General features: G+C 33.5%; 1 protein-coding gene across 11 annotated transcripts in view; it reads left to right on the plus strand.

The window, feature by feature from the left end:
- Window positions 1-15,029, plus strand: part of PPIP5K2 (diphosphoinositol pentakisphosphate kinase 2) — a 77,265-nt gene that overhangs the window by 13,840 nt on the left and 48,396 nt on the right. For all 11 annotated transcript variants that reach the window (XM_025387752.1, XM_025387757.1, XM_025387753.1 and 8 more), the window contains exons 5-12: window positions 13-98; window positions 6,706-6,860; window positions 8,117-8,218; window positions 9,335-9,496; window positions 11,491-11,612; window positions 12,892-12,993; window positions 14,089-14,175; window positions 14,908-14,983. In XM_025387752.1, the coding sequence (XP_025243537.1) occupies window positions 13-98; window positions 6,706-6,860; window positions 8,117-8,218; window positions 9,335-9,496; window positions 11,491-11,612; window positions 12,892-12,993; window positions 14,089-14,175; window positions 14,908-14,983 (892 nt within the window). The remainder of the gene's footprint in view (window positions 1-12; window positions 99-6,705; window positions 6,861-8,116; window positions 8,219-9,334; window positions 9,497-11,490; window positions 11,613-12,891; window positions 12,994-14,088; window positions 14,176-14,907; window positions 14,984-15,029) is intronic.

Below are 15,029 nucleotides of genomic sequence, written 5' to 3' on the forward strand. Positions count from 1 at the left end.
CTTTTTCTTCAGGAGAGAAGTATATAGTATTCTTCAAGCTGAAGGTATTTTACTTCCTCGTTATGCAATTTTGAACCGTGACCCAAATAATCCCAAAGGTAAGAGTAAGAGATTTTAGGTTAGCTTTCTTTGCCACTTGACAAACTTTTGGGCCACATTCTTACAATAATTAACTGGAAGGAATTTAAAGAATTCATAGTGTTCTATTCCATTTTTAAAAAATAATCTAGGCCAGGCGCGGTGGTTCATGCCTGTAATCCCAGCACTTTGGGAGGCCGAGGCGGGAGGATCACGAGGTCAGTAGATCGAGGCCATCCTGGCTAACACAGTGAAACCCCGTCTCTACTGAAAATACAAAAAAATTAGCCGGGCGTGGTGGTGGGCGCCTGTGGTCCCAGCTACTTGGGAGGCTGAGGCAGGAGAATGGCGTGAACCCGGGAGGCAGAGCTTGCGGTGAGCCTAGATTGTGCCACTGCGCTCCAGCCTGAGCGGCAGAGCGAGACTCCGTCTCAAAAAAAAAAAAAAATCTAAACAGCCAAACATATTCAATTAAAAGGTGACACTGAGTTAAAAGGCTAACTAATAATTTAGGAATTATTTATCCTTCTCTTCTTTGGCCTACCTTTGACATCTCTCTAAGAACCATGGGTTAGAATTTTGAAATTACATACGAGTGAATTTTTATTGATTAAGGGTGAACAAGTGATTTATCTATGACTATTGAATTAAGTATTAGAAACTTCATGCTACAATGCCAAAAACTAATTACTGGCCAAGAATTTGGAAATACAGTTGGCCCTGGAACAGCATGGGTTTGAACTCTGCCAGTCTGCTTATTCATGGAATAAACATGAATTGAAAATACTGGATTCGTGGGTTCCCACATATACTGATAGCCGACTTTTCATTTACATGGATTCTGCAGAGCCAACTTTGGGACTTGAGTATGTGAAGATTTTGGTATATGAGGGGGTTCCTGGAACCAGTCACCGCTTATAACAAGGGACAACAGTACTTCTATTTTAAAGCACTGTTTGCTCCTTTTTTTCTGGTTATCTAAAACATAGCATGGAAGCTATACCTAACTTAGTCAGAAGGCAAGATATATGTTTGTCTTAAGAGTTAACATTCTGTTCACACTTACTATTGTGGGGAATTTTGATGAATTTATCATACCTTAAACCATCTTTTATTAAAAACTAGAGGGGGGCGCAGAACAAGATGTCCGAATATACCCTCCAGTGATTGTCCCACTCCCCACAGGAGCACCAAATTATAAACTAGCAATGCAAGAAAGCACCTTCGTAAGAACCGAAAAATTAGTCTACCATGGTGGTGCCTCTGTGAACATGTCGGCAAGAGTTGTAGCATTCCTGGGCTTAGGGCGCCGCCTAGTGCTAATATAGCTGCAGTGACCTCAGACTTCGATCGTAACACTTATGTCTTTTTTGAATATGTGGAAAGCTTTCTCAAGAAGGATGGGCACAAAGAAGCCCAAACGGTGAAGACTGAAATAAATATCTAACTTGTAAATACCGAGACATCAGTGAATGTCTACAAGCATCAAGAACATCCAGAAAAATGTGACCTCACCAAACAAACTAAATAAGGTACCAGTTACCAATCCTGGAGTGATGTAGATATGTGACCTTTCAGACAGAGAATTCAAAATAGCTGTCTTGAGGAAGCTCAAGAACTGCAAGGTAACATGGAGAGTGAATCAGAATTGTATCATGAGAAATTAACAAAGAGATTGAAATAATTCAAAACCATCAACCCAAAATTCTGGAACTGAAAAATTCAGTTGACAAACTGAAATATACATCAAAGCCTCTCAACAGCAAAGTGGATCAAGTAGAAGAATTAGTGAGCTTGAAGACCGGCTATGTGAAAATACATAGCCAGAGGAGAAAGAGAGGAAAAGAATGAAACACACCTAAGGACTAAAGAGACCTGACAGAGGAGTCTGAACAAACTTCTCAGGTAGCACTTTTCATCTTTTTGGCCCACTCCTTTCTTCATTTTTCTTTGACAACTTTGGGACCTATGTAGTTAATAAGAGGAAGGGAAAATGTTTATATGTATATATATATCTTTTTTTTTTTTTTTTTTTTTTGAGATGGAGTCTCGCTCTGTAGCCCAGGCTAGAGGGACAAATCCAATAATTAGTGCTCTTAAAGAAAACATAGAGAGATCATGGTAGAAAGTTTATTGAAAGAAACAATAACAACTTTCCAAACCTAAAGAAAGATATGAATATCCATAGGTCATAGAAGAATATGAATATTTAACTCAAATAAGACATATATTAATCAAACTCTGAAAGGTCAAGGATAAACAAAGATCCTTAAAACACCCAGAGAATAGATGTATATAACATTTAAAGAAGCTCTGATACAGCTGGCAGCTGACATCTAAGCAGAAAGCTTATAGGCTAGGAGAGAGTGTGATGGCATTCAAAGTATTGAAGGAAAAAAAAAAAACTTCGAACCTAGAATATTCTATTCAGCAAAATTATCCTTCAAACATGAAGACATAATAGATTTTACTAAACAAAAGCTGAGGGATTCATGAATTACCAATATCCTGGAATTTCTTATCCTTATAGGATAGGATAAGAAAAAGATCTTACAGGGTCTCTAAGGAAATGTTTTACAGGAAATGCTAAAAAGAGTTCATCAATCTGATAGAAAAATACATTAACAATTAGAAATCATCTGGGCCAGGCGCAGTGGCTCACGCCTGTCCCAGCACTTTGGGAGGCTGAGGCTGGTGGATCACGAGGTCAGGAGATTGAGACCATCCTGGCTAACATGGTGAGACCCTGTCTCTACTAAAAATACAAAAAAAATTAGCCGGGCTTGGTGGCGGGCGCCTGTAGTCCCAGCTACTCAGGAGGTTGAGGCAGGAGAATGGCGTGAACCCAGGAGGCGGAGCTTGCAGTGAGCCAAGATCGTGCCACTGCACTCCAGCCTGGGTGACTGAGAAAGACTCCATCTCAAAAAAAAAAAAAAAAATTCAAGAAATCATCTTAATGTGTAAAACTCATTGGTAATAGTAAGTGCACAGATAAGTACATAATATTCTAACACTGTCATTGTGGTGTACAAACCTCTTATATATTTCATAGGAAGACTAAAAGGCAAACCTGTCAGAAATAATAACTACAACAACTTCTTACAAGTATAGAAACATAAAAATAGAGACAACAAAAAGCCAAAACATGGATGGGCGAAATGGAGTTAAAATGTAGAGTTTTTAAAATTTTCTCTTTCCTTTTCTTTTCTTTGTAATCAGAGTTGTCATCAATTTAAAATAATTGCTAATAAAATGTTATTTGTAAGCCTTATGGTAATCACAAAACAAAAACCTATAACAGATACACAAAAAATAAAAAGAAATTAAAACATACTACCGGAGAGAATTACATACATATATATGTATTTGAGACAGGGTCTTGCTCTTCACCCATGTTGGAGTGAAGTGACATAATGGCATTTCACCCATGTTGGAGTGAAGTGGCGTGATCACTTTTCACTATAGCCTCAACTCCCTGGTGATTCTCCCACTTCAGCTTCCTGAGTAGCTGGGACTACAAGCACAAGCCACCATGTCCAAGTAATTATTTTTTGTAGGGACAGGGTCTCACTGTGTAGCCCACGCTGGTTTCAAAACTCCTTGGCTTATGTGGTCCTCCTGTCTCAGACTCCCGAAGTGCTGGGGGCCATCATGCCCAGGCAGAAAATCACTTTCCCATAAAGGAATACAGGAAGGAAGGAAGGGAGGACAAAAAAATAAAAACCTCAGAAAACAAATACCAAAATAGCAGAAGCAAGTCTTTACCTATCAATAATAGCATGAATGTAAATGGGCTAAATTCTTGCATCAAAAGACATAGAGTTGCAAAATAGATTAAAAAATAAGACCCAACTCTATACTGTCTACATATGATCATTTCAGTTGATGGAGAAAAAGCATTTGATAAAATTAAACATCCTTTCGTGATAAAATCTCTCAAAACACTGGGTATGGAATGAACTTACCTTTATATGATAAAAGGCCTATATGACCAACCCACAGCTAACATCATACTGAACAGGGAAAAGGTAAAAATATTTCCTCTAAGACTTGGAACAAGACAAAGATGTCTACTTTCATCTCTTTTATTCAACTTAGTACTGGAAATTATAGCCAGAGAAATTAGGGAAGAGAAGGAAATAAAGGGCATCCAAATTGAAAAGAAAGGAGTTAAATTATCCTTGTTTATAGATGATATGATGTTATAGTTAGAAAATCCTAGAGTCTCTACCATAAAACTATTAGAACAAGTTCAGTAAAGTTGCAGGATACAATATCAAGTTACAAAATTCCATAGCATTTCTATATGCGAACAGCAATAGAAAAAGAAACCAAAAAAAAAGTAATCCCATTTACAATAGCTACAAATAAAGTAAATACCTAGGAATTCACTTAAAGAAATGAAAGATCTCTTCTACAATGAAAACCATAAAATGCTGATGAAAGAAATTGAAGAGAACACACCAAAAAATGGAAAATACTCCATTTTCATAGATTGAAAGAATTGCCATACTACCCAAAGCTGTCTACAGATTCAATGCAGTCAGAATACTAAAGACATTCTTCACAGAAATAGAAAAAAAAATACTAAAATTTATATGGAACCACAAAAGACTCAGAATAGTCAAAGCCAGCCTGAGCAAAAACAACAAAACTGGAGGAATCACAATATTTGACTTTTAAGTTACACTACAAAGCTATAGTAACCAAAACAGGATGGTACTGGCATCGAAACATAGACCAAAGGAACAGAATACAGAATCCAGAAAAAAGTACACACATTTGCAATTAACTCATTTTCGACAAAGTTGACCAGAATGTCCACTGGGGAAGGGACAGTCTCTTCAGTAAGTAGTGTTGGGAAAACTTGATATCTATATGCAGGATCAAATTAGGCCCCTATCTTTCTCTATATACATAATCAAAATGGGTTAAATACTTAAATCTAAGACCTGAAAATATGCAACTACTAGAAGAAAACATTGTAGAAACACTCCAGGATATTGGTCTGGGCAAATGTTTCTTGAGTAAGACCTCAGAAACCCAGGCAACCAAAGCAAAAATGTGCTAATGGGATCACATCAACATGAAAAGCTTCTGCACAGCAAAGGAAGTAATACAGTGAAGAGACAGTCCACAGAATGGGAGAAAATATTTGTAAACTACCCATTTGACAAGGGACTAGTAACCAGAATATATAAGACGCTCAAACAGCTCTATAGGAAAAAAACAATCTAATTAAAATATGGGCAAAGATTTGAACAGATTTTTCTCGAAGGAAGACATACAAATGACCAATAGGTATATGAAAATATGCTCAACGTCACCAATCATCAGAGAAATGCACATCAAATCTATAATGAAATATCAACTCATCCCAGTTAAAATGGCTTTTATCAAGAAGACAAGCAATAAGAAATGTTTGTGAGGATGTGGAGAAAGGGAATACTGTTGGTGGGAATATAAATTAGTAAAGCCACTATTGAGAACAGAATGGAGGTTCCTCAAAAAACTAAAAATAGAGCTACCATATGATCTTGCAATCTCACTGCTGAGTATATGTCCAAAAAAAGAGGAAATCAGTATATTGAAGAGATATTTGCACTCATGTGTATTGCAGCATCACTTGGAATGGCCAGTATAGAAACAACCTAAGTGTCCATTAATGGATAAAGAAAATGTGGTACCTATAGACAATGGTATACTATTCAGCCATAAAAAGAATGAAATCCTGCCATTTGCAACAACATGGATGAAACTGGAAGTCTTATGTTAAGTAAAATAAGCCAGGCAAGAAAGAAATATTGCATGTTTTCACGTGTGGGAGCTTTAAAAAAAAAAAGATGAACTCTTAGAGCTTGAGCATAGAATAATTGTTACTGGAAGGAAGGGTTGCAAGGATGACGGGGATAAAGTGAGGATGGTTAGTGAGTATAAAAATGCAGTTATATAGAATGAATAAGATCCAGTATTTGGTAGCATAATAGGGTGACTGTTGTTCACAATAATTTATTTTATATTTTGAAATAACTAAGAGTGAAATTAGAATGTTCCTAACACAAAGAAATCAGAATTTCATATGGACCGCGTAAATATATACAACTACTATGTACCCATGATGGTTAAAAATAACATTTAAAAAAGAGATAAAGTAATCATCGTCTGAAGCAGGAAACTTTTCTTGTCTAGAGGTAAAAATTTAACTTTCTAATTGAATTGCTGGCTTACTTTGCATATGAGTTACTTTCTAACTTAAATAACTTCATGTTTTACGATATCTGTGATACAAATAATCTCACACAGTTTTCAGAAGATGGTGACATTCTTGAGTTACTTCTCAGTCTTGATATAATAATTTCACGTCTAACTTTGAATTCTGTGGTGTGGTAGTGTGAAATGGTAAGTCTGTAAAATTTTGAAGAACTATAGCTTTTAATGCCATATATATCATAAACGTTGACATATGTTATTTATATAAACATGTATGATTAAAATCAAGTGAGTACATTATCCAAATTTACTTTTCTTTTATGGTCTTTTAGTAAAAAAAGTCCTCGATAATAATGTGGTGTCCTGATAATATAATAAGAATATGTGATATTTCTTGCAATCATGTTTGTTTTATAGAATGTAATCTGATTGAAGGGGAAGATCATGTAGAAGTAAATGGGGAAGTTTTTCAAAAGCCATTTGTAGAAAAGCCAGTCAGTGCAGAAGATCACAATGTTTACATTTATTACCCAACTTCTGCTGGTGGTGGAAGTCAAAGACTCTTTAGAAAGGTAAAACCTTTGTAACTTTTGTATGAATACTCTTCTTTAGACATTGTTGTGTAAGTGTTATTAAAAGCAATCAAGCATTTAATTATGGTTAAATATTGAACTCTTGAAAATGTATCATTTAGAGGTAAATTTATAAAACTGATATACTTTGTTAGAAAGGCATGGCATCATTTTAGTTATTTAATGTTGTTAAGCAGAATTTCTGCCTGCAGAATGCCAGGAAGGATACTTGACTTTTCTTTTCCCTCCCATTTTGTATATCTGTCAAACTAGAAATTCACTTAAGCTGTAGCAGTATTTTAGAATAATGGCCCAGAAAAATAACAGCTCATAGAAAAAGTAACACTGATAACTTTACATACCTGAAAGTACACTTAATTATACTCATAATAAAATAAATGCAAATCAAATCTAGATATAATGACATTGTATTACTTTTTGGATTGACAAAGATAAAAAATATTGAACTAGTTGAGAAATAAGCACAAGGGCAAACATTGTTGGCAGAAATACAAAGTAGTGTAGCCTCTTAACAACATAATTTAGCAATGTATCAGAATGTAAAATGCATATACATGTATAAAAATTGATGAAAATTCAAATTAAGAACACAATGAGATACCATTTTAACATCCATTAAAGTAGCAGGTATTAAGAAGCCTAACAGTAACAAGTGTAAACAAGGATGTAGAACAGTGAAAACTTACACATTGCTGATGAGACCCTACATTGTTAAAATAGTTGATAAAGATTTTTCATTATCTTCACAAGTTGAATATAGGCACATTCTATCACCGAGCAGTTCCACTTTTATTATATACCTTAGGAACACTCATACAAGTTTGCTGTTGCGACACATAAGAACGTTGAAAGCAACGTTGTAATCACTAAAGCTTGGAAAACAACCTAAACATACGTTGATAGGAGAATGGATAAATTCTGGTGTATTTATACAGTGGAAAATTCTAGAGTAGTAAAATTGAACAAGCTTACATGCAGCAACCTGGATGAATCTTAGGAATATAACTCTTACTGTTCATTGTATTTCTATACTCTTTAATATGTAAGTTATGGTAACAATAGAGACTACTATAGTGCCAAGTATGTAGTAAGTTTTGTTAATTATTTGTGGATTAAAAATGTATTTGAAAATGTCTAAGATGGAAATAGGTGGTTAATAAACTGTTTGTCATTTTATCATAAAAATGAGGGAAATAATTTGCTTTTTTATATCGATGGACATCTTTTGTTTTCAGATTGGCAGTAGAAGTAGTGTTTATTCTCCAGAAAGCAATGTACGAAAAACAGGCTCATATATATATGAAGAGTTTATGCCCACAGATGGTACTGATGTTAAGGTAGGATTGATTAAAATAGATTTTAGTTTTATATTTCAAGTTTACCAATGATATCAGAAAAAGAAGTTAATCTTTCACTCTATCTAACCTTTATTCAGGATCTCTTTCTTTTTGATTAGGGATTCCTCATGTTTTGTACCATCAACATCTTTAGCAGTCTGAAGCCTATGGACTCTTTTTTAAGAGTAGTGTTTTTAAATGCTTTAAACATGTAAGATTATGATGGAGACAAATTTTATTAAAATATAATAAAATATTTAAAAACCAACTTTGTGTTACACATAATAAGTCTTTAAAGGGGCATTAAATAATAAGATACCAGGGATAAAAGTCTAATAACCATCACAGTTTCCAAGCAGTGATTAGTGTAAGTGAGGTTTTGAGATATGTGACAACTGTGATGTGATATAAAACGTGTCTGTCATTTTAGTTGGTGACAAATAAGGTCTTAATTGCTTTACCTTCAGCCATTCTTTCTCTAACCGGAATGTTTTCTAAAGTATAAATCTGAGTATGAATCCTTAAAAGCTCTCTAGTGGATCCATATTGACCACAGGATAATAACCAGATTCATAATCCTGCCATACAAGATATTTCAGTGTCCTCTGTTTGTCTTATAAACCTCATTTCTTACAGTATAAACTACATCAGATAACTTGCCAATACCTGAATACATCATGCTGTTCATGCCTCTTTCTTTTACTTTTCTTCTCTTATCTGCACTCAGATTCATACCCTCACCCTTTTAAAGATTTTCTTTTGGGATTTTTTTTTTCCCTATAATAGTTATTTGCATCTCTCATTTGTTAAACTAAAACAATTTGAAGACAGCAATCACATTGTATACATCCTAGTATTCCCTCATAATACTCAGTATAATAGTTCTCTATAGAGAATGAAACTTCACTCTACCAATTTTGCCATATAATGATTACTTACAACCTTTCCCAATGAACTGAAAATTTGGGCATGTAAAATAAAAAGATGTGTCTAATAGCCTGGATTCAGAACTAGTTTTTAGTTATTGATTTTCACTGGATTTGTTGTCTGCTGGTTACACACACACACACACACACACACACACGTATTTATACATTTATTTAACATTTTTGAAAGGTTTATACAGTGGGTCCAGATTATGCCCATGCTGAAGCTCGAAAATCTCCAGCACTTGATGGCAAGGTGGAACGAGACAGTGAAGGAAAAGAAGTAAGATATCCTGTTATTCTCAATGCACGAGAGAAATTAATTGCTTGGAAAGTCTGCCTTGCTTTTAAGGTAAGATGTTATACAAATCTATAGATCCTTATAAAAGTAAATTCTAATTTTCTTTTTTGACTAAGACATTATTGGTGCTTATAATTGGAGAAGTAAACTGAGAAAGTAATTAATACATCTGAATGGTTCATGTATTTTTCAAGGGATTCTTGTAGTGCCAGTATATTCTTTTGCATTATATAAAAGAAAACCTGGTCAGTTTATTCAGAAATTAAAATTATAGAAATGACTCAACTAATCAGTGTTTTAGGGTTATTGTCTAGTGTACTTTTTGAAACTGGCTTTAAGTGTTACTTTCATATAATTGGTAAGTTTTTTTGTTAAATGAAAACAGTTCTCAGTGGTCTAGCCCTGGCGATTGATTCTTTGGCCTAATATATGATAAAAGATGTTCATGAAAACAATATAAAAACATATCTTTCTGTTTTTTGTTTTTGTTTTTGTTTTTGTTTTCTTTTTGAGACAGGAGTCTTGCTGTCGCCCCGGCTGGAGTGCAGTGGCACGACCGGGTTCAAACTATTCTCCTGCTTCAGCCTCCAGAGTAGCTGGGATTATAGGCACCCACCACCACACCCGTAATTTTTGTATTTTCAGTAGAGAGGGGGTTTCGCCATGTTGGCCAGGCTAATCTCAAACTCCTGACCTCGTGATCCGCCCACCTCGGCTTCCCAAAGTGCTGGAATTACAGGTGTGAGCCACTGCACCCAGCCAAAAACATTTCTTAAAAAAAACTTTTTGACTTTTGACATTTGACTAATTCTCTCAATCTATATTGTTAGGTTTCTTCCTAACTACTATATAGTAAAGATTTAAATAGAAATAGTACAACCTTCATTTAATGAAGGATAAAAATTTTACCTTTTTGAAATCTTGCCTTGGATCTATAACTTAAAGGCTAGTATATATTACTGGCTATTAAACAATAAAGAATTACTTTGTGCCTTAATAATTTGAAGTGTCTTTCATGGAAGGAATGTTAGCCTGTAAATAAGTTTTAATAGCTTTATAGAAATCCTTTTATTATGCCAGGATTCTGAAAGCTGTGACAAAAAAATCACATTCTACTAATACCTGATGACTGAACATCAAATGTTAGATCAGAAAGTTCTTAGAGCCTGAGTGGCAAATTCATGCCTTTTGGCCATTTTCTTCTCCCAAATAAAGTAAGTTTATTACAGGTGTTCACGAATATGTGGTATTGGGGGTTTAAAAGATCACAAGATTTTGACTGGGTGTGGTGCCTCACACCCGTAATCCCAGCACTTTGGGGTTGCTGAAGTAGGTGGATTACTTGAGGCCAGGAACCCCAGACTCACCTGGCTAACATAGCAAAACCCTGTCCCTACTAAAAAATACAAAAATTAGCCTGGTGTGGTGGCACACGCCTGTAGTCCTAGCTACTCGGGTGGCTGAGGCACAAGAATTCCTTGAACCTGGGAAGTGGAGGTTGCAGTGAGCCAAGATTGTGCCACTGCACTCCAGCCTGGGTGACAGAGTGACACTACCTCTCAAAACCAAACAAAACAGATCACAGGATTTCCTCTGGAATATGTCCTCAAAACTGTTCTCCATATCCGCCCTCCCTCTTTTTTTTTTTGATTAACATGATGTAATTTCTGCTAGTGCCAAGTTTTTTGTTTTTTGTTTTTTTCAGATCCTTTAACAATTTTGCTTTTGTTTTTAAATTAGATGTTAATTGAAGAACTTTGTGATAGAATATATTATTTTGGGGCCTCTCTAGCCGCTTATGCATTATTGTTCTACATCTACTTTATGATAAAAGACTTAAATAATCATATAGCCTCTATAATGTATTTTCAGAGTACTCAAGTTACAAATAAATAATTTCTTTCATTTCTTATTGTGAAATAAACCAATATATAGTAATATACTTTTAAGCATTTATAAAATTTGATATGTTCTGATAAGACTAGAAAACTGTAAATCTTAATAATTTAAATTAAACCTTAAAGTTTATAACTTATTTTAAATAGCAAACAGTTTGTGGCTTTGATTTGTTACGGGCCAATGGACAGTCCTATGTCTGTGATGTCAATGGCTTCAGTTTTGTGAAAAATTCCATGAAGTATTATGATGACTGTGCAAAAATACTTGGGTAAGAATTTTTAAAATTTTCTTTTTACCTTCATATACTAGTTTTTCAGAAACCAAATAACTGTTAACATTAAATGGTCAGGTTTTTTTAAGCCTTCTAGAGTAAAGATCAGTGTTCATAAAATGATACCCCCGAAGACTATGCCAGATCCTGAATTATACTTTGGCTTATCAAAGACAGATTAATTTATGATCAGTATAGATGAAAACCTTTAACTTCATACGTTTACAAATACTATAACATGCTGATTATTAGTCAAAAGTTTATTTGTTAGAATACATTATTCCTCAAATTTTTGCCATGTAACTACAGTGGAAAAGGTTTTCTTCCACTTAATGGACAAAATTAACATTCATGAAATAAATAAACAGAGTAAAATAGAAATATTTAGAATTCATGACTCTTTTGCATGACAATTCGTTCTACAAGCATATGTTACTTGATGATATTTTCATAAGATTGTCAAGTGAATGTAAAAAAAATATTGTAGGTAGAAATGCCGTTTTTATATTCTTCAACCTGTTTTCTTTATACTTTGATTCAGAAGACTAGCAAGGCAATAACTATTTTTAAGACATTTCCAGGTATATATGACAAATCCATAGGAAACTTACATTAAAAAATGCTCAATAATTGGAGCCAGCTTTTTTACTGGTTAAGTATCCCTTATCCACAATGCTTGGGACCAGAAGTGTTTTGGATTTCAGATTTTCAGATTAAGAACATTTAACCCATAGTATGTTTCAAAGATTTACAAACTTACCCTTAAAGTGATGTTAGGGAGAATTTACTAAATTTTAGCATAAATAAATGCTAAATTTAAACAAAACCAAAAAGTAAACATTTTTCCATTTTTAACCTTATTGGTATAGTAGTGATTTGTTAAGATGAACAAAATATTTATAGTAGCATTTTAGGTGTTCAATAAACTGATAAGAACTTATCAGTAGCCACACAGAAGAGACAATCTTGAATTTCAGAATGTATGTAATTAGATATGATGTAACTGTAGTGATTTCTTTGAATCCAATGCTGATTGATATTTTAAAACTAAAGCAAATAATCTCAAATTTGTGAAATCCCATTGATGTGTCTAATACATCAATTTAGAACTGCTGATTTTTATTTTTTCTTGATCAGAATTTGATTCTGTGGGTTATTTTTTATGTGATGTAATCACTAGATATTTTAAGTCTTACGATTCTCTCTCATTATCATTAAGTACCCAGTTTTGTCTTAAAATGTACTAATTTTAAGTATTTCCTTTTTTGTCTTGAAGAAATATTGTAATGCGAGAACTGGCTCCACAATTTCATATTCCGTGGTCAATACCCTTAGAAGCTGAAGATATCCCAATTGTACCAACTACATCTGGAACTATGTAAGTCTGAATTGTTTTCATTTAGAAATTGAGTTCCCCTTGTCATCTGTGCTATTAGGATAAAAATTAAATTTCCGAATGATGATTAGACACTTTACTGTGTATGATTTCATATGATTCAGCTTAAAGATAAAGTAGTAGATTATACGTATTTATAAGGGTCCACTAATTGTTACAAGTAAACTACTGAAACATGCCTGGATAATTATAGAATTGTTTAATCAAGCCATAAAAATAAAAAAGGTACCAATAGGTATGTTACTTAAAGGTTCACAGTGGTCTTACAACTTTTGCTCTCTCAAGTCATATCTTGCATAATTATACCAGTATTGCGAAAATGTTTCATAACATTCTATTACCGAAAATTATTCCTTTAAATTCATGTCAGTTGACTGAATGCTTTTTTTCCCACAACTTAGATATTTATATTAACATGTTAAATATCCTGAGATGTACTGATGATAGGGGGAACAAATTTTATTTTTAATCAGCATTTTTCACAGTGATTTAACACAAAAGTGTTAAATAAAATTTTTTCAGGTAACTCAGCTGATATCCTGCAGGGTTATGTTCTGCAGTTCACACTTCAGCAAACACTAGATTATACCTCTTAATTCTAGCATGCTTCTAAGATGATTTTATCTTCCAGTAATTTGAGTTTTAAATACTTGTTCTCCTTACATGGGCAAAACTTAGCAAATATATACATATAGCAACCATCATGTAAAGTTTTATTTTGATTTAATGAAGTCTCAGTCTGTAATGATCTAATGCTACAGAGCAGATATTTAATAAAGCTCAGAAATTGTAGTCCGTCTACTTTTATCCCAGAGTTAAGGTAGCCATTTCTAGAGAAGAAAAGGTTATATTCTGTTATATAGCTTAATATCACCCCCCTCCCCCAGCTTCTTAAGTTCATTTTGAATTTGATTTCATAAAGGTAAAACTAGATAGTTGTAAGTATTATTCTTCATGGGAAAGATCTTGAAATGGTAAAAGATGGCTCTAAATAAATGATTAAATGTTCATATTAATCTGAATTATACAACACAAATCTTTTAGAGAATTAAGAACATACATATTTTTTCATTTTAGGATGGAACTTAGATGTGTCATAGCTGTTATACGTCATGGGGATCGAACACCAAAACAAAAAATGAAAATGGAAGTGAGGCATCAAAAGTATGTTTTAAGATGAATAATTTAACATGCACGATATAATTTTAAGATTTCTGATAAGTGATCAACTCTTTTGATTAATACATCATATAGAAAAACTTTTATCTACCCTCTCTTGGCCATTTATATTTAAACCAGTGGATGCATACAAAATCTATTTAAAATATGTTCATTAGCATCTAAAATTATTGTGGCAATATTCATAAATATCATCAGTCTGCCCTGGCTTTCATTTATTGTCATAAAAGTGTTCTATTTAATCTTTGCTTATCACTGTCTTGTATTGCACTCTGAGAGTGAATAATCCCTCAGCCTTTTAGAAGAAAATTCGTAGAATGAAAGTTTCTGTTATTTCTATCCAGTGTTTGATTTGGAGATGATAAAATTTGAAAACCCTGAACCATTAAGTATGTGTTGACACAAGTAATTTTCAATGTGTATGCAATGACTTCAGAAAGTATATAATATTATGAATTATAATTGTATGTTTGGTTTCCATGAAAAAACTTTGAAAAGTAGTATGGTGATTACTAGTTTGGTATCATTTAGGAAAGTACTAAGTTTTATCAGTCAAAGTTGAGCAGCAACATGTATAGTGAAAGAGGAAACACAGTACTTGAAATCCTTAGATCCCAAGTTCTAGTCCCATAGCTTATCATTTATTATTTGTTAGTTTAAACATATATTGGTAATGTTAATTATTGCAAGTGACTAACAGTGTTCTTTTTTTATAAGATTTTTTGATCTTTTTGAAAAATGTGATGGATATAAATCAGGGAAATTAAAACTCAAAAAACCAAAACAGTTACAGGCAAGTGTATTTGCTTTCTTGTTTAGTTTTAAATTTTTTAATGGTA

Source organism: Theropithecus gelada, chromosome 6 (assembly GCF_003255815.1).
Source record: "Theropithecus gelada isolate Dixy chromosome 6, Tgel_1.0, whole genome shotgun sequence".
NCBI classification, from domain to species: Eukaryota; Metazoa; Chordata; class Mammalia; order Primates; family Cercopithecidae; genus Theropithecus; species Theropithecus gelada.